Source organism: Colletotrichum navitas, assembly GCF_030913465.1.
Source record: "Colletotrichum navitas strain CBS 125086 chromosome Unknown LY79scaffold_1, whole genome shotgun sequence".
Taxonomy (NCBI): Eukaryota; Fungi; Ascomycota; class Sordariomycetes; order Glomerellales; family Glomerellaceae; genus Colletotrichum; species Colletotrichum navitas.
The window spans coordinates 2,235,720-2,262,047 of NW_026850547.1; the positions used below are offsets into that span (position 1 = coordinate 2,235,720).

General features: G+C 53.3%; 5 protein-coding genes across 5 annotated transcripts; 3 read left to right on the forward strand and 2 right to left on the reverse strand.

Annotated features, from left to right (window-relative positions):
- Nucleotides 1-460: 460 nt before the first annotated feature.
- On the forward strand, nt 461-2,843 carry LY79DRAFT_27174 (protoporphyrinogen oxidase). The gene is made up of 3 exons (XM_060552029.1): nt 461-1,087; nt 1,160-1,759; nt 1,825-2,843. The coding sequence occupies exons 1-3, from the start codon at nt 638-640 to the stop codon at nt 2,581-2,583; spliced, it is 1,809 nt and encodes a 602-aa protein (XP_060421159.1). The 5' UTR covers nt 461-637; the 3' UTR covers nt 2,584-2,843.
- A 259-nt stretch (nt 2,844-3,102) lies between these two features.
- Nucleotides 3,103-6,561, reverse strand: LY79DRAFT_574924 (mediator complex subunit MED14; the record flags this gene model as incomplete). The annotated part of the gene is made up of 3 exons (XM_060559653.1): nt 3,103-4,564; nt 4,617-5,806; nt 5,860-6,561. 3 exons carry the CDS (start codon nt 6,559-6,561, stop codon nt 3,103-3,105), a joined length of 3,354 nt encoding a protein of 1,117 aa, XP_060421160.1.
- Nucleotides 6,562-7,807: 1,246 nt separating this feature from the next.
- On the reverse strand, nt 7,808-9,989 carry LY79DRAFT_27207 (glucose-6-phosphate dehydrogenase). The gene is made up of 6 exons (XM_060552031.1): nt 9,741-9,989; nt 9,662-9,682; nt 9,251-9,595; nt 8,252-9,191; nt 8,088-8,199; nt 7,808-8,014 (listed from the first exon to the last, which is right to left on the reverse strand). Exons 1-6 carry the CDS (start codon nt 9,807-9,809, stop codon nt 8,011-8,013), a joined length of 1,491 nt encoding a protein of 496 aa, XP_060421161.1. The 5' UTR covers nt 9,810-9,989; the 3' UTR covers nt 7,808-8,010.
- A 3,122-nt stretch (nt 9,990-13,111) lies between these two features.
- LY79DRAFT_534327 (ribosomal protein L35Ae-domain-containing protein) lies at nt 13,112-14,361 on the forward strand. The gene is made up of 4 exons (XM_060556421.1): nt 13,112-13,286; nt 13,455-13,464; nt 13,628-13,723; nt 13,774-14,361. Exons 1-4 carry the CDS (start codon nt 13,262-13,264, stop codon nt 13,946-13,948), a joined length of 306 nt encoding a protein of 101 aa, XP_060421162.1. The 5' UTR covers nt 13,112-13,261; the 3' UTR covers nt 13,949-14,361.
- A 9,655-nt stretch (nt 14,362-24,016) lies between these two features.
- On the forward strand, nt 24,017-26,096 carry LY79DRAFT_27452 (uncharacterized protein). Its single transcript, XM_060552052.1, has 4 exons — nt 24,017-24,614; nt 24,675-24,755; nt 24,806-24,979; nt 25,041-26,096. Exons 1-4 carry the CDS (start codon nt 24,242-24,244, stop codon nt 25,700-25,702), a joined length of 1,290 nt encoding a protein of 429 aa, XP_060421163.1. The 5' UTR covers nt 24,017-24,241; the 3' UTR covers nt 25,703-26,096.
- Nucleotides 26,097-26,328: the final 232 nt, after the last annotated feature.

Sequence of the window (26,328 nt, forward strand, 5' to 3'; positions counted from 1 at the left end):
GTATAGAAGTGGCGACTTTTTGTATGATAATTTGGACGACGATGTATTGCCGAAGCGGTATGGCACTTTTGGCGTTTGCGGGTGCAATGATTCCGATCATTTATAGACGTAGCTTCGGGCAAGCTGATACGACTCAGAGGACTTCAAAACGGCAGTCCCAGAGAGCGTTTGGGGCATAGAATGCAGTTGTTTATCTGGCCTCACCTGACGTTTCCATCTTTTGCGTATCATCTCCAAGATACTGCGCTTTATCACTTAGCCACCGCGACGTCAGTATTGTTCCGCCTATGAATATGTATCAAACCTTTTTACTTGCGCTCAGCCTACTCATTTGCAGGGATTAGAAATAATGAAAAATATTAAGATTAGGTCATGCCAAAACGGCAGTCAAATGCTACAATAGACTAAGAAACGAAGCAGGCGATGCTAGTTCAAGATGGTAGAGCCAGAAGCTCTCTGGTTCATGCCCCACCCCCAATCACTGTTCGCCGCAAGACCCTAGTCCCATGCCATGACGCCACTTTGTACCACGAACAATTCAATCTGAAGGGTCGGTGCTCTCAATTTCTCTTCTTTTCTCAGAGCTCTCCCTCTCCTCTCCCTACTTGATGGTCCCGTACAGACCTACAATGCATTCATGGCTCTACTGAGGTCCTACAACTCGCAGCGCTTCTGCCGCGCAGCGACTCGCAGCACTCGATGCAGTGCCGGCGCCGCCGGCGGCATCCTTGCTACGGCGCGATTCTCGACGAGCTCCCCTGCGCGACGCCAGGAAGCGCCGGACTGGAGCCCCGATGCGGCGCCGCGCCCGAGGAAGAACGCAAGGGTGCCGAAGGAGGTTGCCGTCATCGGCGGCGGCATTACGGGCCTGACGACGGCGCACTACCTGGCGAAGCTGCTCCCCGAGACGTCCAACATCACCGTGTACGAGGCGGCGAACCGGCTGGGCGGCTGGATCCATACGCAGGAGGTCGATGTCGAAGTGAATGGGCAGAAGAACATTGTGCGCTTCGAGCGCGGGCCGCGGACGCTGCGCGGGATGGGCAAGGACACCTGGAGGTTCGACGATTTCGTCCTCTTTGATCTGGTTAGTCCACGTCTGTTTGCGCACTCAAATGCTGAAGGACCATCGTTGCTGACCATACGCTTCGCCAACTAGATGAGAGACCTCGACATGCAGAGCGAGTACCTCGGCATCAAGTCCCCGCCTCGCTACATCTACTACCCGGACCATCTGGTCCACATGCACCCGAAGAACGTGTTCCGCGAGGCCGCCTTCAAGGGCGCCATCCCTGGCTTCCTGACCCTTCTCTGGCGCCGCGCAAAGGCCCGTAATGAGCCCGTTCCCGCCGACATGTCGGTCGCCGACTTCATCCGCTTCGCCACTGGCCGCCCCGAGTTGACGGACAACCTGGCCTCGGCTATGATCCACGGCATCTGGGGCGGCGACGCCGACCGGCTGAGCATGCGCAGCTTCATGCCTGGCCCCTGGTGGCGCTTCTTTCAAAAGGGGGAGCGTGACGACTGGGTTACCATCCCACGCAGCGAGGCCGGCTTGCTCGAGACGTTGGCCAAGGATCAGGAGCTGCAGGGCTACGCGCGGGCCGCGCAGAAGGACCAGCTTGTGTTCTTCAAAAAGGGGCTGAGCGACCTGCCGAACGCCCTCGAGAGAGGGTTGAGACGGAGGAAGAATGTCGTATTCAAATTGGGCGAGCCCGTGACGGACCTGAGCTTCGATCACGAGGCGGCTCAAATATCTGTGAGCAATCCCGTTTTCCTCTCATTTGTAGTCCAGTACTCGGTCGTCTAACATGCCCGTCTCAGCTCTCAACAAAGACCTCCAAATCCCCGGCCAGATTCGACAAGGTCATCTCTACAACAACCAGCAACGCCCTGGCCGCCGCGACCAACAGCGCCCTCCCCTCCCTTGCCAGGTCCCCCAATGTCTCCATCATGGCCGTCAACCTCTGGTACCCGCAGCCCGGCTTGAACGCCTCCCACCCGGGCGTCGGCTACCTTGTGCCGCGCGCCGTCGACTCGAACCCAGAGGGCCTTCTCGGCGTCTTCTTCGACTCGGATGTCGTGCCTCGTGCACCCTCGGAACCCGAGGGCACCAAGTTCTTCGTCCTTATGGGCGGGCACTACTGGGACCAGCACGCCTCCCACCCGACCGAGGAGGAGGGCATCCAGATGGCCAAGTCTGTCCTTGAACGCCATCTCGGCATCCCCAAGACTCAGCCCGCCTTCGCCATGGCGAGACTCGCCAAGGATTGCATCCCGCAACACCACGTCGGCCACGGTGAACGTATGGGCCGCGCCCACGACGAGCTGTACGCCGCCTACGGCGGGAAGCTCGCTGTTGCGGGCGGATCGTATACAAATATCGGCGTCACGGGTGGCATTCGCGCCGGTTACGATGTGGCCGTGCATGTCGCCCAGTCGGAGCAAGCTCACGTCGGCGACACCGGTCTGGCGCAGTTCCGTAACCGGCAGACGGACCTGTTTCAAGTGCCGCGGGCGCACTTGAAGTCCATCGGGCGCGATATCGAGGAGACGATCGGGTGGAGGAACTACCTCCGCTGAGTGGCTGAGGGGCCCTCTCTCCAAGACATTAGTGTATTATACACTCTACTTGTACGTTACGACGAAATTAAAAAAAGCTTAGATAGAGCGAGAGCGAGAATTCTTGGACGAAGATATAAAAAACCGGATATATCAATTCATATAGTGTACTCTCCTGGCGGAGGTTATTGAATAAGCCATCATGCGACACTAAAGAACACCAGCGTTGACGAGTTTACATGTTTATGAGGTATCTTTGCGACTTTTTACTAATCGTGGGCGATTAGTCTTATCTTAAAGGCATGCGCGTTATCCGCGCCATCTATGTCCCTCGCTCTCCTGTGTACCCTTCCCTTGGTATCACGACGCCACCACTGATAGGGAAAAAAACCAATCAAAAAGAAAAAAAAATACAGGTGGCATTCCACCTTGCTCGCTGATCGGATATGTGCGCCAGCGGGCTGTGAGTTGCCCCATGTCGAGACCTCTGCTGTTTTCTTTTGTTGCTCACATGCCGATACCGAATACCGGGACCAATATCTAGTCGAGCACCAACGGCGCCTGCTTGCTCCCTCCGCTGCTCCTGTTGCTTCCCTGGCTCACGCTTGTGGGCTGCGTGCTGAAGGACTGGTTAACCGAGAATGTCTGGCTCGATTGTGTTTGTGCCCCCTGTGTGGAGGGTGCCTCGCTGATGTCACCAGTCACAGCATATGCTCGTACAGCATCGTCGAGCTTCGTGAGCAACTGCATGGTGCTAGGTCCAGGAAGGGCAGCTGCGCCCGTCATGAGACCCCTCCATCCGTCGCCGTGAGATTCCCATATCCCCTTCAAAACCCTGTTGAACTCCTCTTCAGGGGGTGGTGGCCCGCCCGGGCCCGATGTCGCTCGGGTGAAATACCACCAAACGTCACTGCGCCGCACCTTGCTTCTGATTTCTAGGCCGAGAATTCGCTTTTGGCCATTGGGTCCAGGCAGAGTGTAACGGAGGGCAACCCAGTCGATGGTCCTTGCAAATATGTCTAGACGACCTTGGTTCGTCGTTGCCAGTGGTTCCCACTTCGACTCAATGTTGTCAAGAGTTTTGAGAATCGGTAGCAATAACGGCATGTAGATGAGTATTGCTTTGAGACCATTTGGAGTATTGACAAGAGTCGTCAGTAGATCGAGTACTTTTACGTGCGGGTTTCCCCTTTCCAAGTACATCCGGATGTCGCTCTTAGCCAAGTCGAGGGAGACCCGCCAACGCTTGGGCTTTTGGATTGTGTCGCTTTCGCTAGGCATTTTGATGTCGCTGTAAGTGAAAATGACTTGCCGGAGACTGACACGCTCGCACTTGACGTCGCCCCGTGCTTTGCCCATGGCTTCAAGAAAGCCTACGAGGCGATCAATGGACTTGACGTGGGTTGTCAGAGTTCTCAGAATAGGTTGCCCAACCAATTGGCGAATCCGAAAGATGAACTCGCCCTTCCTAGGATTGAAACATATGTCCCGGTCGATGCGACCCTTTAGCAGCGCAAATTTCGCCTTGTCCTTGACTCGAACGATAGCGTCAACTATAGTATTGAGTCGGACGTTCTCAAGTGCATCAGCGCCTGAGTGAGCGTTGCCATCTGCGCCCTGTGTGCCCGAGGGCTGAGGTTGAAGCCCCTTGAACTTAACCTCAATTTGATCCTGGGCCCAAGATGAATTGTGGTTGCCGGACCCGTTCGGTGCCTCTTTTGATGTATTATGCGAACTGGTATCGGATGATTGCAGTATCTGAGACAGTCTGAGAAGCAGAGACGGGAGCCGAATTTGTTGCGGTAATGCGTAGTTCGTTGACTCTCTCCTCAGGTACTTGACCTCCCTTTGGTGCAGATCTTCCAGGTCAGTGGCTTGAGTGATAATGCCAGTAACAAAGAGCGTCAAATTCGACCAGAAAGTATCATCCAGGTCGGGTTGCCCTCGAGTAAGTTCTAGCTTGGTTTGAAACTTGATTGGACGTGCTGGCGTATTGCGGTCGCTATGTTTGTCAGTCATGCGCTATGAGCAGTGTTCAAGGAGGGCAAACTCACACTTCGAGCAACCACCATTCGTCCCCGCTCAGGCTCAAGGACACCATGACAAACCATTCCTGGTCTAGACCTTGACGCTGCAGGAAGATGGTCTGGAAGGCCTCGCGAGTCCGAATGATTTGTTTGATGTCTTCACTTCCAATCGGGCTTTTGCAACCCCTCCAGCCCACGCTCCGTCCTCTGCGATTGAACTCTTCGATGACATAACCCCAACGAATGTTTTCCAGACAGGTAACGCCATCCTCAGCAGGATCCTTGCCACCGTAGTTGAGCCGGTTCTCGCCGTTGAGTGAGTACTTTGTATGAGGTTTGATAGCTGCAAAGCCGGTGACCGGTTGTATAATAAGGGTGGCATTGTCTCGCGAGCCTAGTTGCATGCTCAAAGACGATTCCATCGGCTCTGTTCGTGAGATCTTGAGAGTCATGGAAGACTCCCTCTTCACGAACCGGGGATATGACAAAAGTTTGGTGTGGATGGAAGAGAGAATATGCTCCACATGTCTGGCGACGGCAGTCTTGAGCAAATCCTCAGCGCACAAGTTGTCGACATCGAATGGCAGCAAGACGTCTCGGACCTCTTTGTTGTCCCGGTACCATCGTGCAACCAGGCGACTGGAGTGTTTTGGATCAGTTTGCCCGTTGGTCTTTTTGGCACTATTGACAGCAATCATGACCCAGCTCTTGGGCCCATTGGGTCCGTACCGAGTGGTCCAGTACTGGAGGGCCAGAGCTCGGTTCAGAGGTTCTACCATTAATGTTCCGGTCCATGTGCTGCGACTTAACTCGAGAGCTTGTCGTCTGAGTTCGTTGATCTTGTGAGTGAGGACGAACTCGTGGAGGAATCGATAGCATCCCTCTAGGCCGTCTTGACCCAGAACCTCGTTAACCTTTAATTCGAGGTATGACACTAGAGCATCGGAAAGCTTGCTCGACGATGGCGAGAAGGCAAACCGGAAGTCAATGAACCAAAACTGCTTCGTAAAATCCTCATCTGCGATGGTCAAATCCACCTCAAACTCACCCTTCACCTTGAAAGTAACTCTGCCCGACTGTATGGTGTAGTTCTTGAACTGATACGGTATCTTGTCGTAGTCGTCCAGATTCAGGCGCAACGAGAGCATGGTGTTGAGATCGTCGATCCACTTCAGCTGCTCTTCCGGTGTCAGGGGTGGCGGCGGAATGTAACCCGGCTATGATGGAGCGTTAGCAGAGAAGCTTCTGCTGTACGATGGGGTAAACTGACCTCGGGAATCCATGACGCTTCACCAGTCGTCAGAACCTGCAAAGCAGTCTTCAAGTCGGGATTGGGGAGCCGCGCAGAAATGAGGGATCGCTTCAAGTCGATCAACAAGTCTTGGCAAAAATCGAAGAGCATTCGCTTGGAGTCGATATGCGCCTTGATATCAATGAGCTTGCTGACAGCCTCTGCGTTTCTGCTCCAGTCCGTGATGACGAGAGCCTTGACCCATTTAGAATGCGCATCTTGAGCAAACTTCAGCATGAGCATCTTCCTTCTCTTGTTCCCTTCCGACATATCGTCCGGTGCGTCAGTACCGTGGGGTGTGTTTTCGTTCACAGCAGGTGGCGCCCACTTAATGGCCGCCATGTCCAAGATCGTTTTCTGTAAATCTTCGTGGGTGCGTTGCGCGAGTCGCGACACGATCATTGACAATGGGATGTATCCTTGTGTAATGTGGACGATTTCCTCGGGTAGGTCGTTCATCCTCGGTTTTTGCTGCAATGTAAGGCCGGTAGACATCTGGGATTGCTGCTTGCCTTGTGAGTCCGGAGCGCCATTCGCAATGTTGTCTGACGCTGGTGTTTCGGCCGGTGCCTTGCCCTTGTTCGGCGATGGCTGGCCCTCCATCTTCCCACCATTGATACCGTTGGCCTTCATGTTTCTGTCATGATGCAGGTGTGTGCCGTTCAAACCTCCATTCTCCATGTTGACGATTCCAGGCATCGGGGGAGGGCCCTTCCTGATTTGTTGCCTGCCTCACGACCGGCCCCCCAAAACACGGACTGAGTTTATTCCTCTCCGTGAGGTAACAGGACTTCGAATCGTCCAAGAGGCCGTGGTAGACTAGCAACGGAGGATGTTAAAGGACCGATCCCGTTGCTAGGTAGCGGCGAGACGAGATGCAGTCATCGGCGCCGGATGCGCAAGCCGGTAGTGTAGCGCGATCACATTAACTGAGCAACCGAATTTGTTAGGCGAGACGCGATGCAGAAGTGTGTCGTTTGATCGTCGACGTATGTAGTTGACAAGCGCAAGCGTGGTGTCGTGAGAACGCGATTGAATCGCAATCCGTGGAAACGACCTAGCGTCGATCGTTGATGGGGGAAACGCGATATCGATATCAGAAAATCCCGTCGAGGGCGGGTTACTATTCGGGAATTCGAATGCGTGGGAATTCAGATGACACTGGTTGCGGAGAGCGCGAAAAGAATCAAATCGTCGACTGCCGGGCAATTGGGAAGGTGGTGATGCGATGGCGACGTGCAGCCAGCCAGCCAGGCAAGCAAGGTGGAAACGAGGAACAAGGTGCTACCTGAGCCTGCAGTTTTCTCGGGCAGGCTCTAGCAGCCACTGTCCCTGTTGTTCATCCGGCTGGGCGTGTCATGTGACTTTCGCATACCCCAAGTATGAGTCGTCCCTAACGACTCCACCGTACGTACCTAATACCAATCAATTAATCTTATCTTATCAACTGTTTACTGGCAAGCTCCGCCATCATTCGGATAGTGATCTCATTCCTGCGATGCCCACTGCTCTTATGTCACGGTGTAGCTATTTTGATGAGGGACATGCTCATTAGGCTGCCACACTCTTTGAGGCCGAAACTTTCAGGCCGCTTTTGTGGTATTCATTGGATCGTCAATCAAAGGAAGTTGGACCAGGATCAAATGCACAAGACTGGCCGAATGAGTTGGAAAGCCCCGAATAATGACGTTTGTCTTGGGACTAATATGGTACCACGGTCCTGAATGACTCGCCAGTCAGCCTAGTGACTGGAGCTTTCACCTCACTCAGGTCATGATGTCCAGCTGATACACACGCGATCAACACCGTCAAGTACCTATAGGAGCAAATCGAAACAAAATAATTAAGTCATTGAAAACGTGAATCTCATTGATTTTCTATCCTCCCTGACCCGGCCAAGCACAGTGCAGAAATTTCCATTGGCCTACCAGTATCCACCCGTAGGTGTTCCTTCTGGTTTACCTTGATTATGTTGTCTTCTTTGAAATCTATGCCCTCCCTTCGATGGATATAATACGTTGCGCATGCAGTAGAGGCAGCGACGTAGGGGATGTTGTAGGTACGATGGCTGAAGTGTGGTTTGTCTTTGTCTTTTGTTTTTCTTTTTGTAGTGGTGTGATGGGGATGTGCTCAGCTGTTCACAACATCATTTAGGGTCAATTCTTCTATGTATAATAGCTACGCTAAACGCGCACAACATGACTTACAACTTGTTGGGGGCCTGAGCAGAGGTTGTGGGCCACTGGTAACCAGCCGCATCACTGAACTTGTAGCCATAGGACGAGGTGAAGTCGTCGAGGACAGCAGGGCCACGGGATCCTGTGGACAGATTAGCGATCAAGTCAAGGGCAGAAAGTAGACGGAAACTTACCGTAGGGATACTCCATGGGAATGATCTCCTTGTTGTCGTCAAGGTAGTGCAGCAGGGGAGTGAACATTCTCCAGCTAGCGTCCAACTCGTCATCACGGACAAAGTTGGAATGGTCGCCCTTGAGGCAGTCCAGAATCAGCGACTCGTAAGCCTCCGGGATCTTGAGGTCGGAGAAGCGGCGGCGGTAGGTCAGGTCAAGCTCAGTGACGACAGTCTGCATGCTAAGACCGGGCAACTTGGAGTTCATCTTGACATAGACACTCTCGTTGGGCTGGATGCGCATGACAAGCTCGTTGCGGGGAATATCCTTAAAGATACCCGACGTGACATCCTTGAATTGGATGCGGATCTCTGTCTTCTGTTCATTTAGGGCCTTGCCGGCCTTCATGATGAAAGGAACACCGTCCCAGCGCTCGTTCTTGATATACGCAACGAGGGCACAGAAGGTGGGGCACCTCGAGTCCTTGGGGACAGTGTCGTCCTCCTTGTACGAGGGCTTGCTGCCGTCCAGAGACCTGCCATACTGGCCGATGATAACATTCTTGGGCTCGATGGCGGGCATGGCGCGGAGGACGCGCACCTTCTCATCACGAATATCCTCGGAGGCGAAGGATATGGGGCGCTCCATGGCTAGAAGGGTGAGGACCTGAAGCAAGTGGTTCTGCATGACATCGCGGATGATGCCAAACTCGTCAAAGTAGCCGCCACGGCCTTCGGTGCCGAAGGGTTCCTTGAAGGTAATCTGAACGTTGTCGATGTTCTGTCTGTTCCAGGTGGAGCCGAAGAAAGAGTTACCAAAGCGGAGGATAAGAATGTTCTTGACCATCTCCTTGCCTAGGTAGTGATCAATGCGGTAGAGCTCCTCTTCCTTCCAGTCCGGCTCCAGGGACTTCTGCAACTCGCGGGAGCTGGCAAGATCCTTTCCAAAGGGCTTCTCGATCTGCAGTCATCACGGGGTCAGCCAATCCGTAAGCAAATGAGGTCAAAGGTGGCACATACAACAACGCGCGCAATACCCTTGGTGGGGTAGCAGCACCTCTTCAGGTGCTGCGAGACGATGGTGAAGACACTGGGGGGGAGCGCCATGTAGAAGAGACGGTGAGTCTCGGGCCTGCCCCGCTCAAGGTCCTCGAGGTGCTTGGTCAAGTTCAAGAATGAGTCGTCCTTGTCGTACTGGCCGGAGACGTAGGTGCAGAGGCTGCAGAAGTCGTCCAGCTGCTGCTCAATCTCCTTTGTGGGGGTCTTCATGTAGGACCTGATGCGACGGATGTAGTCTTCATGGTCCATCTTTGTGCGTGCATATCCGACAATCTTGATGTCCTTGGGAAGGAATTGGTTTCGGTACTGTTGCGCCGGTTAGCTGGGCAAGCCCGCGGGTACGGCATCTCAATGCGAGCCAGTAGATCGTACCAGACCGAACAACGCAGGATACTGTAAAGAAGGTCAGTAATTTGACAGGCCTTGAAGGGATTGGAATCTGCTTGCTCACAGTCTTCTTTTTCGCCAAGTCTCCGGAGGCACCGAGAACGACGATGACGGTGTTCTCCTTAAGCTCCATGGAACTGTGGAAGGCGCGCCCGTGTCAGCCAATTTGCGCTCGAAGAAATGATGACGCCGGTTGCGATTGCGCCTCGCAAGACACAGTCGATCCCCAAGCAGTTGATGATGCTTGGCGAGGCTCCGGAGTGGTAGTAAACAGCATAAGGGCATTTTGGTGGGGTAAGGAAGGCGGGGTGACATACGCTGCGGCGGAGGTGTGGTCGGCCATTGTGAAGGAAGCCGGTGATAATATTGGCTCGACTATGAATGTTCTTTGGTGTGAGAGATGTAGAGAAGAGGCGGGTGGGTATGCCTCTATAGCAGGAAACCAAGTCGACAAGCAAAAAGGCAGAAGAGCGAGTTGGGGAGGTGTTGGAAAGAAGTACTGGGCGGAATCCGGAACGGATGGATTGGGGTATTTAGTAATGACGAAGCACAGATGTACCTCATCTTCGAGGTAGGGGTGCGCAGACCTGCCTCAGTATGGATATGGCCTGTGTGGATGGGGATAGGTTATGGGTACGCACCTGGCACTAGCAGCTAGCTTGAGATCAGGTCGGCGTACTGCTCCTAGTAGCGTACAGACCAGGGTTGTCAAAGCAGGACAGGAGGCCAGGGGGAGCTTACTCACAGTCGAAGGCCCCTTCTTCGTGCCTGCTCGCTACGCGATAGCGCGGCAAATACTGTATGTACTTGGACACTTGCGGAAAACTCGAGTTCCTGCAAACCGCACCGCGGCTCGCCTTTTTGCGCCCAGAAGCGAATCAGTCAGAGAGCAAGCCTCGCTTGATGGGTAAGTGGGTTGGCACAGGTGAGTCTCGCTTCTTCAGACAGCGCCTGCTCTCACCGGACTGTTGACGGAGCTGTGGAGAGAATCAAGAGCTGGGCACACGGAGACGGACAAAGGATTAGTGAGCAGGCGGCTGTTAATGAAATTTCCCAGAGGGGTTTCGCCGCCTCTTTGCCAGAACAGGCCCCTCAGTCAAGTCGCCGGGATAATCCACTTCATCTTGCTGGCTTGACTACGGAACTTGAACAGGGCTGATGTCAATGGATTGGGGGGAGGGCAGAGGCCACCCCAGATTTACACGTATCTATCGGTCTTGAGCTCACTGCGTCCACCAGCCATCAGCAATACGGCAATGGCAATGCCTATGAGCTGGGGCAGATCCCTCGGCACTTGGTTAGAAGTCAGAGCTTCCTGACATAGCTCCAGCGTGCACAGAGTCAGTCATGCCTACCGTGTCCTTGATTTGTCCCAGCGACAACGGCATAGGTAGGACCAGGTGGTGGGCAATTGGGTTTGATGCATAGAGGCAATCTATCCGTCACTAACTTGTAAGCAGACTAGTGAGGGTCTATATCTTTGCCGGATCTGGATTATAAAGCACCCATCTCGTTTGGCGTAGGTCCTTGTAGGGTGTGCATGCGTCGCTATCCCATCGAGGCCTCGAGGCGACCTATATAGTATATACACAGGACAAGAAGGTAAAATACCTACCTACCCAACAAGTGCCAGACCCCTGTCCGAAGCATACTTCTCGAGCAGCGCGGGTACTTTGGATGATTGGGAGCCAAGGCATACCGTGGTATGCAAGTTGCAGTAGGATTATTTGAACCGGCGACTGTCAGAGCGCGCCGGAACTCCAGAAATACAAAACCATCAGAGGAAAGGAAGGGGTAAGGACAAAAATAAAAGACCGTGTGCCCTGTCGGTCCTCCGCGCAGCTTTTAGCACGAGGCAGGCACACGCACACGCAGACGTGCGGGATTCTCGGCCCTTGGACGCCTAGCAACTCAAGTGATCAGTCCCTCAGTAAACAATATCCACACTTATGACCTCAGGCGGGCGGATAGCAAGGGCCTAAAAGGGTCCAACGCCTTGAACCGCTCAGCATTGAGCATTCCTGATCTTGGTTTGGGCTCCATCGCTGGTTCCAGCTCCTACGACGGTAGTCCTAGTCCTTCTCTCCCGAACGCCGGACACCACCGAGCTTCCCGATCGGACTTTACTGCTTCTGAGATCGTCTTCCTGTGAAGAGGGCGGGTGGTATTCGCGACAGCTGGTGGGAGCGGGCGTGGGTCGGCCAGCCTGTGTGAAACGCTGCACCCTAGCAACAAAATCTATCACTCTGACCTTTATCGTTGAGGTCCAGTTGCATTGGAGAGTCGTCGTATCTATCCGTCTAGCCTGCATGACGGCTGGAGGCGGATATGCTTGGGAACGTTTCCTTTGCATCTTGCCCCCCCAAATATCCCATTAACTCCGATGTTGTCATAGTGGGAGTCTCGCAGTTCTGCAAAGTAAGCCCCATACACACCAGTCTGGCCAATGCATCTGTGGCATGAAATTCTGCTGCAGTGTCCTGGAAACCCACAGTGTTTGGCGGCCAAAAATTGCCGCATGCCCACCCCTCCGAGGCGTGCCAATCGTTGAAGCTCGTGGCTTATGCAACACCAGTCATATATTACCACAACCACCGCCTAAGCAGTTGAGAGTATCTCCAGAGCCCACTCCAGGCCCCCGCGGAGCAGTTTCTTGTCGGGTTCAACCCAGTGGTCCAAAATTTACAAAATTGCAAGCATATCGGCCGATACTGTATGATTTTCAGCAGGAAACTGGTTGGGACGTCTTCTGCGTGGTTGTCAGATTGTGTCTCTCCCCTCTTCCTTCATCCTTTTTATCTTTATCTTGTTGTTGTTTTACGCTCCATAAAGACATCGAGCCTGTTCAGAAAACCCCGTGAGGTTGAAGCTTTGGGAAGCCGGACCAGCAACTGTCTCGCAACTCGGCGGGTTTGGTGCCTAAGCTTTCCACAGATACCCTAACCGATGCTGGAACTCAGGTCCAGCCGGTTTGTGTTTCTTCATTTAAGGTGTGTGTAATCATTGTTACTCGACTCCATGATGCACACATTGGTCATGGACAGGCTTTCTCAAGACTTCGGGCGAATGAAGGGGCGAGGGCGGTCGGGGCAAAGAAAGATGCATCTAGAGTCACGGACCCCCGGTCGGCACCTGTATCAAAGCCGAATGGGCTGAGAGAAACACAAAGCCCACATCCGCGTGCAGTTATAGATGCCGGACGCGGAGCGCGTTGCCAAGATGCCGAACTTGAATCCGGTCAAGCCACACCACCCAGCCCACAGTTAGCACGTGATCTCGACTGTGGCACAGTGGGACTCATCTTATCCTGTGACCCCCATGTAAGGGGGCTGCTGAGATAAGCATCTGGATGCGCTTTGATTGGCTAGCCTAGATTTCGGTAAAAAATTCATGTGGCAGGTAGGGTCACTTTACCCTACCTTCCTTTCCGCATCAGTGTTGAGCCTATCGAGAGCCGCCTGCATTATTCACGAAGCACCCAACCGACGTCGACCAGAGTACCAGTCTTTTTTCGTGAAGACATCCTCTGACTTTCCTTTCTCGAGTCCCTTCTGGTTGGAGCGAGGAATACTAACCACCGCCAAAATGCCTTCGGAAGCCGGTCACAGATGTGAGTTGTTTGCCCTAATATCCTTCAACACAAGTTTGGCGATGCGGATTGCGGCTGCGCAATCAACCTGGACGATGCGTGATGTCGACGGGCTATTCGCACGCACCGCATGCCGCATCACATGTTGCTCTGTTTTCTTGAATTCGAGCTGACTTTGACTTCTCGCAGTATACGTCAAGTAAGTCCCAAAACCGAAATCGCATTTTCCCCGCGACCGACTACGCATCGTGGATTGATCCCACGAACCTCCTATCCCCTCGAGACACTCTTATCCAACGATGCGACGATGCGCAGCGAGTCTTACGCACACCGAATGGACCGAGACTAACCTTCACTTGCAGGGGACGTCACCTTAGCTACCAGCGTAGCCGTCACGTCACCCACCCCAAGACGAGTTTGATCAAGATCGAGGGAGTTGATGACACCAACGCTGCCAAGTATGTGGCCTCCTCCTACTCGGAGATATCGTCAGCTAACCAGCGAGTAGCTTCTACCTCGGCAAGAAGATCGCCTACGTCTACAAGGCTCAGAAGGAGGTCCGCGGTTCCAAGATCCGCGTCATCTGGGGCAAGGTCACCCGCCCTCACGGTAATTACAGCCCCCCATTCAGATCGAACCGCCTACAATATCTCGAGCTCTTCCCAGCTAATAATATGGAATAGGCAACTCTGGTGTCGTCCGCGCCAAGTTCTCCAACCCCCTCCCCACCCGCTCTTTCGGCGCATCTGTTCGCGTGATGCTCTACCCCTCGTCGATTTAAAACGGCCCATCATCATCGGACGGAGTTGGTATTGAGGATGGATTCTGAATTGGTTGCATCGGTCAAGGCAAGGGCAAGAGCACAGTGCTTTGCTTGCTAAAAAAGGCATCAAATCAAACTCGTCAAACAACCACACATGAGGCGAAACGCACACCCCGCCGGGAAATACCCTCTCCCCTTTTTACCAACTGAGACATGGGGAACATGAATTCTGCGTGATTCGGCAAGAAAAAGGAGAGTCTTTTTTTCTGTGTACGGGTTGAGGAGTAGCCTTATATGCTTGGGGGCTCGAGGACGGGAAATGGAAAAAAAAAAATCAACATGCTTGATTTTTGCTGGCCGGCTACACAAACGCGATAACGACGAACGGTAGATCGGGCGGCATTAATGTCAGGTGTTTAAAAGACATGGCTCAGCGACGGTATTCAATGGTTTTTGCACAACTTCCATTTCGACCCCCTTGACCAACAGTCCTTCGGCTCGTTTCAGTCCCAGTCCAAATGTCGTGCTGCGAAAGCAGTCACCTGGCGGCCTCCCAGCCCTGTCTTGCCACTTCTGCCATTGTATATGCGCTCCATGTCCATCAGTCCAGGCCCAGTGACATGCCACCTATTGTCTCATGTTATGCTGATATGGGGTTATCTTGTATTTTCCACATGTGGACTGTGCGAGCGGAGGAATCCGGGGAAAGTCTGCCCTTGCCCTGGTCATGTTAAGCATCTGCGTTGGCGACGCCGCGTCTTACACTTGGGATATAGCATCGCAAGTTTGATGAAGCAAAGATTCTGCCTCCGAGATTGAGTTTCCGGATTATGTTCCTGTGAGTCGAACATCGTGCAGGTGACGTCAGCGTGACTGCGAGGCGAGCGTGAGGAAACGAAGTCTCGGAGGGATCGGCCTCCCTCTTCACGCGCCGGCTAATCGTGTAGCTAGAGATGTCGTCTCGCCTTCTCGGGCAGGACCACCGGCAGAAAACCTTACTATATTCCAGCAATTACAATTACTGTGGGTGAACACGCCAGTCACGCCTTACCTCCACATCACACATAATCTAATTACCAGTCTAGTGAGGCAGTGGAGCAACCTTACTCTTGTCTGGTTGAGCATGGAGCAAGATGATAGGCATTCTGTTTGCGAGAAGTACAGTATGTTTACCGAGGGTGGCTTCCACAGGCTTTGTAAACAACAGATGTCGCTCTCGGAGAGGCCAGCCAGGAAACAGGGTGTGTCTTTTACCTTCTGAAGAGCTATCTGTCCTACCTAGTGAAATGAAGCATGCTGTACTGGGATGTGGTGTCTTGCCTGGTATATGTCTGATGACATTGGCGGAGGTGCGTTGACCCTACGAGGAAACCGAATCATAAGTTCGAGGTATATCACACGGCTTGTTTATGAGTCTGTACCATCTTGATTCCACCAACTGTTATGGATATGGCAGATATATCGAGCATTGCCGCCCACCGTCCATTCTTCCATCATTCTCTTGGCTTTCTTCCCAAACATAATCGTAGCTGGACAGCAATGAAGGACAGTGAGGGCATTCAATGGCAGCCGGTTCGTTGTTGATCGCTTACTGGATCCATAACCTCAGATATAATTCTAACCGCCTGGTCTAAACGAACACTTGATTGGACTCCCGGATGATAAGAACAGGTGCTACCGTTGCCATCCATCTCCCAGTGTTCAGACTACAAGCTGATTACGGCTCCCTGAAAGCACATTGCTGCGCATGCGATTCGGGGCGTTCCCGCAGACATTCCAGAACTATGCGACAGCTGCTAAAACACGTGACCTGGTCTACAACCTCCTGGTGGTCTCTCATGAGGCAGAGATTATTCCATCGAGTTGTCGAACGCTGGTGTTGTGGCGTGAATAATGGGCATGCCTATCCGCAGGAGATTACCCAGCCAAGTTTAGATAGATGGCACACGCGACTTCGAGGAACCGAAGACCATCATGGGTTCCTATATTAGTGTAAGCTCACTGTGGATGATTGTCTCGAGGTCGCCATCTCACGCCGAGGGTATCTGTCGGTGTGATGGCGTAGGCTACTGTATTGTTTCTGCGAGCTGACGTGGAAGGCATCTCGAAGGTACAATCGCCCTCTGGATTTTGCGAAAGCAAATGACCTCTTTACTTGCCTGATGTCGGAGCAAGACCACACATATGCCATTAGATGTGATAATATGCCGCATAAGCCGATGTTCTTCAGCAAGTATTTACCCAAGAGTTCCGACGCAAATCTCACCTGAAATTAGCTTTCCTCTCCCTCCTAGCGCGAGCAATTTATCTCCCCCGCTTGAGAGTTGAGAGAGCCTTACCACACGCTCATGATCAGCGGATAGCGAAGGGCAGAGGAATCGTATAGATGGACACAACCGCAGCGCCATCCCGACCCCTTAGCCCTTCCTGCCTCATCCCCTCCTCCAGCGCATCCCGTCTTCCATCAACCCAGCAGGAATACGAAGGGAGAGTTTAAAATTTCAGCATAATATAAGGACGTCCAGCGGAGGCTGGAAGATGTGGCGTTCAACCCATCTAGTATTTGGGCGGACGGGATGTAAGTCGTTATCTTAAGTGGTATAGTAGTTCCACGTAGGTTCAACATTCACAAGTTCTTCGAGAAAACACGACTTCCTTAACATTACTATGCAGGACGGGTAGCAACTATTCATTGTCAACTTCTCAACCGAAGAGCGGAGACGCGGGTGACGATTTGGCAAGCCAAGCCCTTACTCTATCAGCCAACTTCAAGCCGACACAACTCGACCTACAAGCTGGGTGTGGAACCACACGACATCGGGCCAGGAACAGTGACGGGCGATGCATGGTGTGAGGGATGATTGACTAGTGGTTAGTTCACGAGAGCCGAGCACACTACTCGGAGATTACCAACCCCAACCAAGCGTAAGGTTTTGCGTAGACCGACTGCCTCGGTCGCGTAGCAGAAGCCTCACCGGTTCAACCTCTGGAATCGTGACTAAAGCTCTCGGAGCCCTTAACCGGACGCGGCAGCTGGATTCTCTGCTCCCTCACCAATATTGGGCACGTTCCGTCTGAGAAGGAAAACCTAGTCTCAGTATGGGTGGAGTCCTCTAGTCAGTGCATCATATCCTTAGTCGCAAATGACCAGATCAACTCAATTCAGTCAAGTTGGGTTTCCAGAGAACGGCGCCTAAAGTAGGGCGAGTGAGCATGTCTCGATATCCCTGGAAGTCTGTCATGGAAACACATGGGTAACCTGGATAAGTCGCTTCGTCCCAAGTTGTCCCAAACACCGGGAGACTGAGAAGTCAAAAGGAATGGGGGGGTAGGGTTCCGTGTCAGAGGGCCGGCAGATCTCTCATGAGGTGCTGGTCAACTTCGGGGTCTGGGCTCAGAGATCTGAGAAATAACGGCTAACCAGGATAAGAGGCCCAGTTCCCAGATGCCAGGCGTCACGACACTCTTGTCTTACAAGAGTGCAGTAGTTTCAGGAAGGATTTAAGAAGGAGGGAAAGATAAGACAGAAAAAGCCTGTCGGGTTGAGGTAAGTACCGTAGACACTGGTGAGATCCGGTAAAAGCTAGGAAACCTACTAACGGTAAGGGGCATCGCGGCCGCTGTGAGAGGTATAGTGCGCTGGCAGAAACAGGGATCTAGAGGTGGCAGAAGCAGGGGTTTGTTATTTACGTCAGCAGTAGGCAAGTAGGCAAGTGGGTGGATAGGTAGGCTAGTAGGTTGACCGCTTTATATATTGAGATTAGCGTGGTAGATATCCGCTAGCTGCTCTAGGATCTCTGCTAGCTTTTGCTGGCTAGCGGGCTTCCTAGCTTTTACCGGATCTCACCAGTGTCTACGGTAGGGAAAGGCCGGATGCCAAGGTTTGGTTTCTGTCCCACCCCCGGTCACTTCGTCAAGACTAGCAGATGCAGCTCCTAGAAGGTAGGTACCTGAGCACCCGAGTACCGCCCGCCACTTCCGCTATGAAGCGTGATCGAGATCGGTTCTCCTACCCGCCGTGCTCCCGCTCTGATTAACCAGTCCTAAGCTGGCTGGGTTACTGGGTTGCCTGAAGCGACCTGGTAGCTGAAGTGGTGCCTGGTGGGTTGCCATAGCTACCACAATCGCGGAGAGAAATCGATGGAAAGTGGTGCCAGCCAACGGACAAGTGAATTGGGGAGGTGGTTACAGCGACCGAGGCCGAGCGAAAAGTTCTGGACAAGGCGAACACGAGTCGAATTGTAAACGAGTAAACAAGGAAGGACAATCCTCATTGCAGAGCGAGTCTCCGAGCAAGCAACCCTTGATAGGCATACTATAGTGCGTGAAACAGGCTTACTATGTACAAGTACATCATAGTTTTGGGTGCCTGGCCAGGGTACCGGAAGTAAAGCCGTCCCTAACAGGTATGGATACTCGCCATGTATCTCTGTGTGTAGTGTGCCGGGGTAGAAAAAAGCCCGAATTTGCGTGGTCCCAAGAAAGACGGAGGGTTGGCGGGAGCTGACCGAGCCTGCGTGTTGACAAATGATTGGACCCCAGGAACAGCGGGAGGGAGCCGTAGCTCGAGTCTGTTCTCCCGCAACAAAAGGATAGCCGCTAGCTCATATTGCTGCTCTGTATCCATGTCAGGGCGAGCTCCACGACGGCACCAAACTCTCATGATACCTGTCGCCGGAAAGTCCGGCCGTGTCAGCGTCCTGCAAGGCCAATGTACGTACAAGCTATTCCTCACCGAGGTTGGTGAGACGAGAATGGCAAATCACCTCATCCAATTCGAAAGGAGGCATCATTGTCAGAAGGTTATCCGTGGGGCCATGGCCAAACTCGATGATGTCGATGTCCGCGCCAGTGATGTTCTGGAAAATGTCCTGGACATCAACAGCCAGTCAGCGGATGTTTTCTGTTTTCGATAACAGGTTTGAACTGGGGAAATCTGGATCTTTTGCAGGCTGTTGGTGTGATGGCTGATGGGTGGAAACATGGAGCATTCTCCAGAAGCTGGAGCCACCAAGAACCCTTCTTCACATGGACCCACCCAAACTGGATGATGATGGAGGGTACATGTGATGAGAGGTGGTAAAGAGCGCCCAAACACGATGTGCAAAGGGGGGATATTATTGAGCTTGACAGCTCGGAACGGGGATCTCTGACGACGGGTCGGGAACCGCAGGTGCTGATACGCAGCATGGTCGAAGTACACTGGTACATGCACTACGTAAGCCATGTCCACATAACTATTCGCTGTGCGCGTACGATAGGCTTTCGATCAGCGCCATGGCCGCAGATCCAATGGAGGCGAAGCTCAGCCACGCAATATGGAACCCGCGGATGTTGACAACCTGAAGCTGAAGACCATTTTTCTCTTCATGCGGTCGTATAGCGGCTGCCAAGTCGAGAGCTCGGAGTCTCGGGTGCAAGTGGACCTCGTAGCAGGCATTGCACCATGGCATGACCGTTGGACGTGAAGCCCACCTTCTTGCAGATGTGGTCGATATCTTCCCCCCAAGGCCTGGGCTGGGGCATTCGAATACGGACACACCAATTACATGCGCTACTAGTGTAGTAGGCGCTCGTACTCCGTACAGTACGCGTAGTAGTGTGTGTACATAGAATCCGTGGCAACCCGAAAAGGAAGAGGCGGTGGGACGGGCATCATCTTTGCCCCACCTATCGTGTTCAATTCAGATGTTTGCATGTATTCGGACTCCAGTGTCCTTCGACATGCCGCCGGTTCGGACCTCATGGATGGTGGTTATGCGACCGAAGTACATAATAAATAAGTTAAAAACACTTAGCTGGAGATGTTTGAGATATTGTGCCAGAAAAATAGCGAGCTTGAGTCGCAATCGAGCCTCCTCGGCGCAAGAGAGGCTCCGCCGATTAACCAGCGGACTGACTAACTGATTGGCTGTTTGACTGAACCCACGAACGAACAATGGAATGGCATTGAGGGGGGCCAGGAAGGATTGCCGTTAGCTGCTGCTTGATTGATTGATGGATGCAAAGGCAAACAAGTTTCAGACCCGAGCTGTCGTACAGCCGCCCCGACGGACGCATATCTCTTGTGTGCACACCATCGTCGTCACCCAATGAAGCAGAGAACCATGTACACAGCCAAGAATGGGGGGCTTGGAGTATCATACAAGAAGAGCCAGAGAAACGAACCGACGCGGGATATCGTGAGCATTGGTGGCCATCCTGCCGTGTCTCGTTCTGCCTCCTCGCCTGCCCCAGTCTGTCTCTACCCATGGTAAACCCGTTTGTCAGTTGTGGTTGAGGCAGCCGGCAGTGGTTGATCGGGCAGGACCGGCGCTAAAGTTCTGGACGGAACTTCGTGAATCTCCTTTCAAGCGGAGGACGGGGTGGAAAGGTCGACGAGGGGCGAAACGCGTAATGAAGGACTTCCACTACCTACATAGTATCTATCGGTACCTACCTACCTACCTACAGGGTAGGATTCCCCCGCCCCCACCCACCTGGTCCACCCTCCGCACCCCTCCCTCATGCCAACGATTGACTGTGCTCACCTCGCATGTTTGTTTGACAGACAGGCAGGCAGTCAGTCTGGACAGTTTGGAGTTCCAGCAGAGAAGTTCCAGGCCAGGAACGTTTTCCGGTGCTTGTGGGAGGCGGGTCATGGTCATTGGGGCGGAATGAAATGGGGAATGCAAGACCTGGCCTCCCATTTCCTCTGCCTCCGGGTCGCACATTGAGGTTTTCCAGCCAGTTGTGCCGGTCGTGCCGCCGTGCTTCCAGAGAGGCCGACACGCCGTGGGCCCTGAGAACGTTCGAGCATCTGACGGCCACCGGCTGCGCCCTGGTTCAATGGCAAATGGTTTCCTTCGATTCTGAACCCCTGGCCAGGCTCTGGTTCCGTCGCCTTCGGTCGCCTGTCATTCTAGTGTATGGACGGAAGATCCGGCAATTGGAACCATACACAGCCCAGTTGGGCCATTGGTCCTGAGCGTTGTCGTATCTTGTCGCCAGGGCGCATCCCTCGATCGTTCCCTACCTAACACTAGTTGGTTTCTAACGGAAGGTAGGCAGAGGTACTGGGACGGTGGTAAACGCAAGAGAGGAATGCACTCTGCAGTGGTTCCGTGAGGGGAAAGGTACTCAGACATACTTGTGTCGACGGACGGTCTGTCTACCCTCCCTTGGCTAGTACCGAAGTGATGTGCCCGACGATCACAGTGAGCTTCAGAATGTTGTCGCCATGCCATGCTGTGCCATGCCACGGCGGAACAGGCCACACCTCCCGTTGGGGTTTACTCAAAGCCCTCTATCCGTATATTGTTCATCATAGACTGGTCACTACCTGCCCACCATAATGCTCCTTCATGCTTCCGCCAGTCACACACACCCACGTCCTGTCCGGGTTGTCTCTTCTCTCGTTGGTCCGGTTGGATCGGAGGCTCGTATAGATACTGACGGCCTCCCGCCGCATTTTCGCTGCATCTTTTTCTTCGTTTTTGGTTTTGATTTGACACTCTAGCAATGTTCATGCTTTCATGGAAAGTCTCGCCTCGTTGACCACGACCTCAAGATTGACCCGCCACGTTGCGTAGCGACACTTGACTCTCTCACGTCCCGACTCGTTCATATCTCGAGCCAGCTATTGCTCGCCACGGAACGTCCGCACGCTTTCGTCTTGTCTTTCAATTCGGGTTGAAGCCGCTTCGGTCGTAAACGGACCCCTGTCCCTTGAGATTGGCGTCTGTTTCGTCATTTTACTTTTTATTTTTATTCAATTCTTATTGGGATTTGCCGAATCAACGCGGCCTTTGGCACTATTGACGCCGTTCCAATTTCGGATCGTATACCTGAGGGCTTGAGGGCAACTTGGCCAACTTCACTCCGCCGCAACACCCGGCAACCCGGTCATCGACTACGATAGCAAAATCAGCAAGCAATATTGGAAAGGCCCTGGTGCGCACAGAGGTAGGAATCTCTTTCAGCCCCACCCACTATCTGCAGGCTGCCCGGTTTGCGGCGTCGCGCATAGCGTTGGAACCGACGTGGGATGAAAAGGTCAGAGACATGGGCTTATCGACTGTTCGCTGGACTGCATACGGTATTGCAGCTGCGGCAGCAGAAAGGTGAATTGAATGAATGTAAGTTGGGCTGACACCAATAGAGCCAGAACACTGCCAAGCGCATACACCCATCATCCGATCCACATTGTTCCATTCCACCCCAGACACAACTCAGACGCATCAGGCCAAGGACCGAAAGGGAAGGACCGACAGGAAGATACACGTTCACTACCGACCAGGCTAGCAGGTAAAGGGAGGAGCCAAACCCGTACCCTCGAACTACCTACGAGCCCATCGGCTACCAAACAGGTACCACGCGAAGGCGCTCTGAAACACGCGGCGATTACTGCTGCTTGACGTCAGCATATCGAATCACTATCGATCAATACCAATCAGGGGCGGCTTTTCTTTCGACCCGTTTTGCCCATTGGATTTGGCCATTCGGACAGCATAGCATTTTCCATTGCGCTGCACCGCTATTGGCATTGGCAATTGGCATTGCTTCAGGCGAGAAAGGATCGACTGACTCTCTTCTACTGGGGTCCCGCCACCCACCATTCACCACTTACTTACCAACACGCCCCCCCTACCCCCCCCCGTTCGCCTGCAAACGCGACGTCGCATGCCTTCGACCACTGATTAACGGCAACGTCAAACAGAATACCCAGTTTGCTCACACACCGTTACGAAAGCTCCGGACAGAGCTTCCACCCCTATCGGCGGGCTGCTAAAAGAGCAAATAGGCATCATCATAGCGGATGCGCATCTCGGTCACCTGAACACACGAGAACCATACTAGATTTCGATAATTGCTGCACCGACATCGACAGTCAGTCAGTGCTGAACTGAAGTGGACTGAAAAGGACGAAAAGGACCATCAGAAGACGAGACGGCCAGCCAACCAACTACCTACCTAAACAACACCGGACGGATAAGAAGCCGACAAATCACATCGCCAATAACGCACTAATCAACCGCCTACACCCCCAGGCGACCCCAGCCTCCTAGTCACCACTTTCACCCCACTGAGCCCTACACTTCCACTCTACGTACCGGATCCGACTCTACCTACCTAAGTATTCGACCCAATCGAAAAAAAAAGCAAAAAAAAAAAAAGCGAGGCGCTTAACTCTTTGTGGCCGCTACTTCCCCCTGCAACGCCCCAAGGCAACTCGTCCCAGCGCACCTTCCAGCAAACATCCTGGCGTCGCTCGCCCGAAGTCGCCCCATCCGGCATCAGAATCCAGCTCACAGACTCCCTCCCGCCGTCTCCATCTGTTTCTGTTGCAGCTTGCAGCAAATCCCTGGGTCAAAAATCGGCCAGAAAAGGCAAGGAAAGGGGGGAAATCACAGGTACGTATCGGATTGTCCGTGAGCACTACCTGCACCTGCACCTGCACCTGCACTTGCACTTGCACTTGCACCTTAGCGTACATCCGCGCCTTGTATCTACTCCCTCTGCTAGGTTTGTCGTTGTCACTGTGGTATTTTCGGGGTTGCTAGGTACTCGAAGCTGCTGTTGTTGCTCGGCCATTCCTTCCTGCTCGACACAGCGAATAGCACACCAGCCATACATACAGCTTCATTCGGGTCTTTTGCCAACTCACATCCCCCCAGCCACATTCGAGACACTCACTTCCCTGCTTTCCCGCCTCCTTGCGACATCGTCTCCAAAGAAGGGGGGGGAAAAAACTATACTCCAAGCTTTTCCATCTCTCGGTCATTCTCCCTTCCTCCGAGACTTCACAACACAATCACCCATCACCAGACAAGTGGTCATTGGGAACGGCCCGGCATACGGCTTACACTACTATTCTTTGCTAGGCACTGCATCCACTTTCAATCCCAGCAGTCGGTGGAAACATACACACGCCTCAATCAGACACACCCTTCCACCATTCTGAATCTGCCCCATCCTGTGGTCCACTTTACACACCATCATCGCACGCTCTCCCCCTGGAAAACGCGACCTTGGCTGCTTCGCTAGCCACTGACTTGAAGCCGCCCGCCCACTTCGTCCCCTTGCTGATCCGCGATAAGGCACGCAATAGTGTATCCATCCATCGACGACCTTGCACGCCGATACTACGCCCGCACCCATTGCGCCGCCCATTGCGTCCACCGCTTTGCAAGACAGATCGATTAAAAGTAGCATCCTCCCCCAGTCGCCCGTCATGGCAGAGCATCATCCACTCCCCGCGCTGCCTCCCCAGCACCAGCAGCCAAACCAACAATTCTACCACGACCAAGCCGCCGACTCGTACGACGAGCCAGCACATATTCCCTCCTACCAACACTACCAGTACAACCAGCCGCCGCCCGCAGGGCCACCGACTCGCGCTCATCCTCAGACCCAAGGCCCGGCACAGAAGCAACCTCAGTCTCCCCATAAACGACCCAGAACATTCAGTTTCCAGTCTAACAAGTCTCACAAGAGCTCGGGCAGTCACAATAAGATTGACTTACACGAGAGTCATCAAGAGAAGGAAGCAAAGAGGCTACACAGCAAAGCTGATCCCACCGTCGCCATGAGCGAGGCCGAACCTTGTACGTCTTTGCTGTTTACAAAAGCCGTTAAATTACATGTCTGACTGACGATTTCTACAGCCGCCGTTCAGGCAATGACGAAAACCTCCCTGGCGCCGCTGCGTGCCATCCAGCACAAGGACACAACCGGCAACCCCATCAGTAAGTCTGGTCTGAATATTTAAAACGGCATGCCTAACGTTTGACACCAGCCGAGCCCGACCGATCCAACCCGACTCGTAGTCGATGGGAGCGCCCTCTGGATACTATCCGCAGTTTCGAGGCTGCCATCGACGGAGGCTACCGTGACCGTGACCGCCGCCAATCATACCGTTCAGACGCCGAGTCTGTTGCGACATGGAACCGGCGCAGCAGTTACTATGCTAGTATGTTCAAAATTTATATTGGCAATGCAGGCGAGGCGGCCCGGCTAACCTTGAGATACAGCCAGCGGACCTCGACAGCCCCATGACAGCTATTATGGCGGACGCCCCGGTTCCTTCAGGCCCGAGAGCGGTCAATTCGAGATTGCATCCAACCGCCAGAGCTATTATGACCCGTACCACAACGGCGGCGGCGGTGGTGGAGGATACCACAATGGCAACGTTCCCTACCGTCAGAGAGTACCCAGGACACAGACCGACCCGCACATGAATGGCTATGGTCGTGGCGACCAGAACGTCTATCCTCTCCCTAACAAGGACCTCTCGTACGAAACTGTCGCGTCGGCAGCCGGAAGCGGAACTTCGGCAGAGCATGCTGGCTATCATACCGACCCCACTAGTAGCGACAACAGCTCCATCGAGCGAGCCCCGGCCCCCAAGCCCCAGCCCGTCAACGACTACGGTATCGGTTTCGCCCAGGGGCAATCTTACCAACCACCTTCCTTCAATCACGAGAATGGTACACCGAACGGCCTGCAGAACGACAAAGGCCACGCTCATTCATCTGTGAAACAAGGCCCTCAGATTCCCGACAAGGGCGCCAATGTGCTGCGGAGACCGGCCGCGGATCCACCTCAGCAACAACAGCAGCAGCCGCAGCAACGACCTGAAGCGCCGGTCAAGCGGAAAAGCTGGTTTTCCCGCAGGTTCAGCAAGGCATCCTGAGGAACGAGATGCACGATACATGACCTGGTTTTCGTCTTTACTTTGTCGATACCCCAATTTTCTGCATTCTGGACTTGATATGGTACTTCGGGCGAGGATCATCATATAGGGGGGCTTCTACGTGTCGGTCTGGAGACACCGGGTATTTTTCTCCATCCGATAAGTAGGCCTCCACTGAGGAAGGGGCAGGTGATTGAAATTGCTTGTCAAGCATGATCATTTTTTTGCTTGATTCTAAGACGGCGGTATAATGGCGTTGGATCAAAGTACGTGCACACGATTCGTATGACGAAGGTACGGGTGACGATGGTTGATGGTCGGGTTATGAACGGACTTTTATTTTGGCTTCATTTATGATGGCCTCCGGCTGCGGAGCTCTAGACATACGGCAATCTTAATTATGACTTTTTCACGGTGCTGCAAAACGAAGGCTGGAAAGAGCCCATAAACCAACCCCTTGGAGATGGTGCTTCAACTTGAGAAACATTACATGTTGCTTTATTCAGATTCCAGCGCAAGTCATCCCTGAGGGGTGATGATGACATGCCACATTTTTGATGACACTCGTTTCATTCCACGCCGTTACCTCAAGCGACGAAAGATGTTTCGCTGCAAGTATGATGCTC

Bases quoted from the DNA above. Each gene is read 5' to 3' on its own strand.
- LY79DRAFT_27174 (XM_060552029.1), top strand. From the start codon at position 638: ATGGCTCTACTGAGGTCCTACAACTCGCAGCGCTTCTGCCGCGCAGCG. The intron at 1,088-1,159 runs GTTAGTCCACGT...TTCGCCAACTAG, and splicing joins ATTTCGTCCTCTTTGATCTG to ATGAGAGACCTCGACATGCA. The intron at 1,760-1,824 runs GTGAGCAATCCC...TGCCCGTCTCAG, and splicing joins ACGAGGCGGCTCAAATATCT to CTCTCAACAAAGACCTCCAA.
- LY79DRAFT_534327 (XM_060556421.1), top strand. From the start codon at position 13,262: ATGCCTTCGGAAGCCGGTCACAGAT. The intron at 13,724-13,773 runs GTATGTGGCCTC...ACCAGCGAGTAG, and splicing joins GATGACACCAACGCTGCCAA to CTTCTACCTCGGCAAGAAGA.
- LY79DRAFT_27207 (XM_060552031.1), bottom strand. From the start codon at position 9,809: ATGGAGCTTAAGGAGAACACCGTCATCGTCGTTCTCGGTGCCTCCGGA. The intron at 9,596-9,661 runs GTACGATCTACT...CCGGCGCAACAG, and splicing joins ATCCTGCGTTGTTCGGTCTG to TACCGAAACCAATTCCTTCC. The intron at 8,200-8,251 runs GTAAGTTTCCGT...ATCTGTCCACAG, and splicing joins TCCCATGGAGTATCCCTACG to GATCCCGTGGCCCTGCTGTC.
- LY79DRAFT_27452 (XM_060552052.1), top strand. From the start codon at position 24,242: ATGGCAGAGCATCATCCACTCCCCGCGCTGCCTCCCCAGCACCAGCAG. The intron at 24,756-24,805 runs GTAAGTCTGGTC...GTTTGACACCAG, and splicing joins CACAACCGGCAACCCCATCA to CCGAGCCCGACCGATCCAAC. The intron at 24,980-25,040 runs GTATGTTCAAAA...CTTGAGATACAG, and splicing joins GCGCAGCAGTTACTATGCTA to CCAGCGGACCTCGACAGCCC.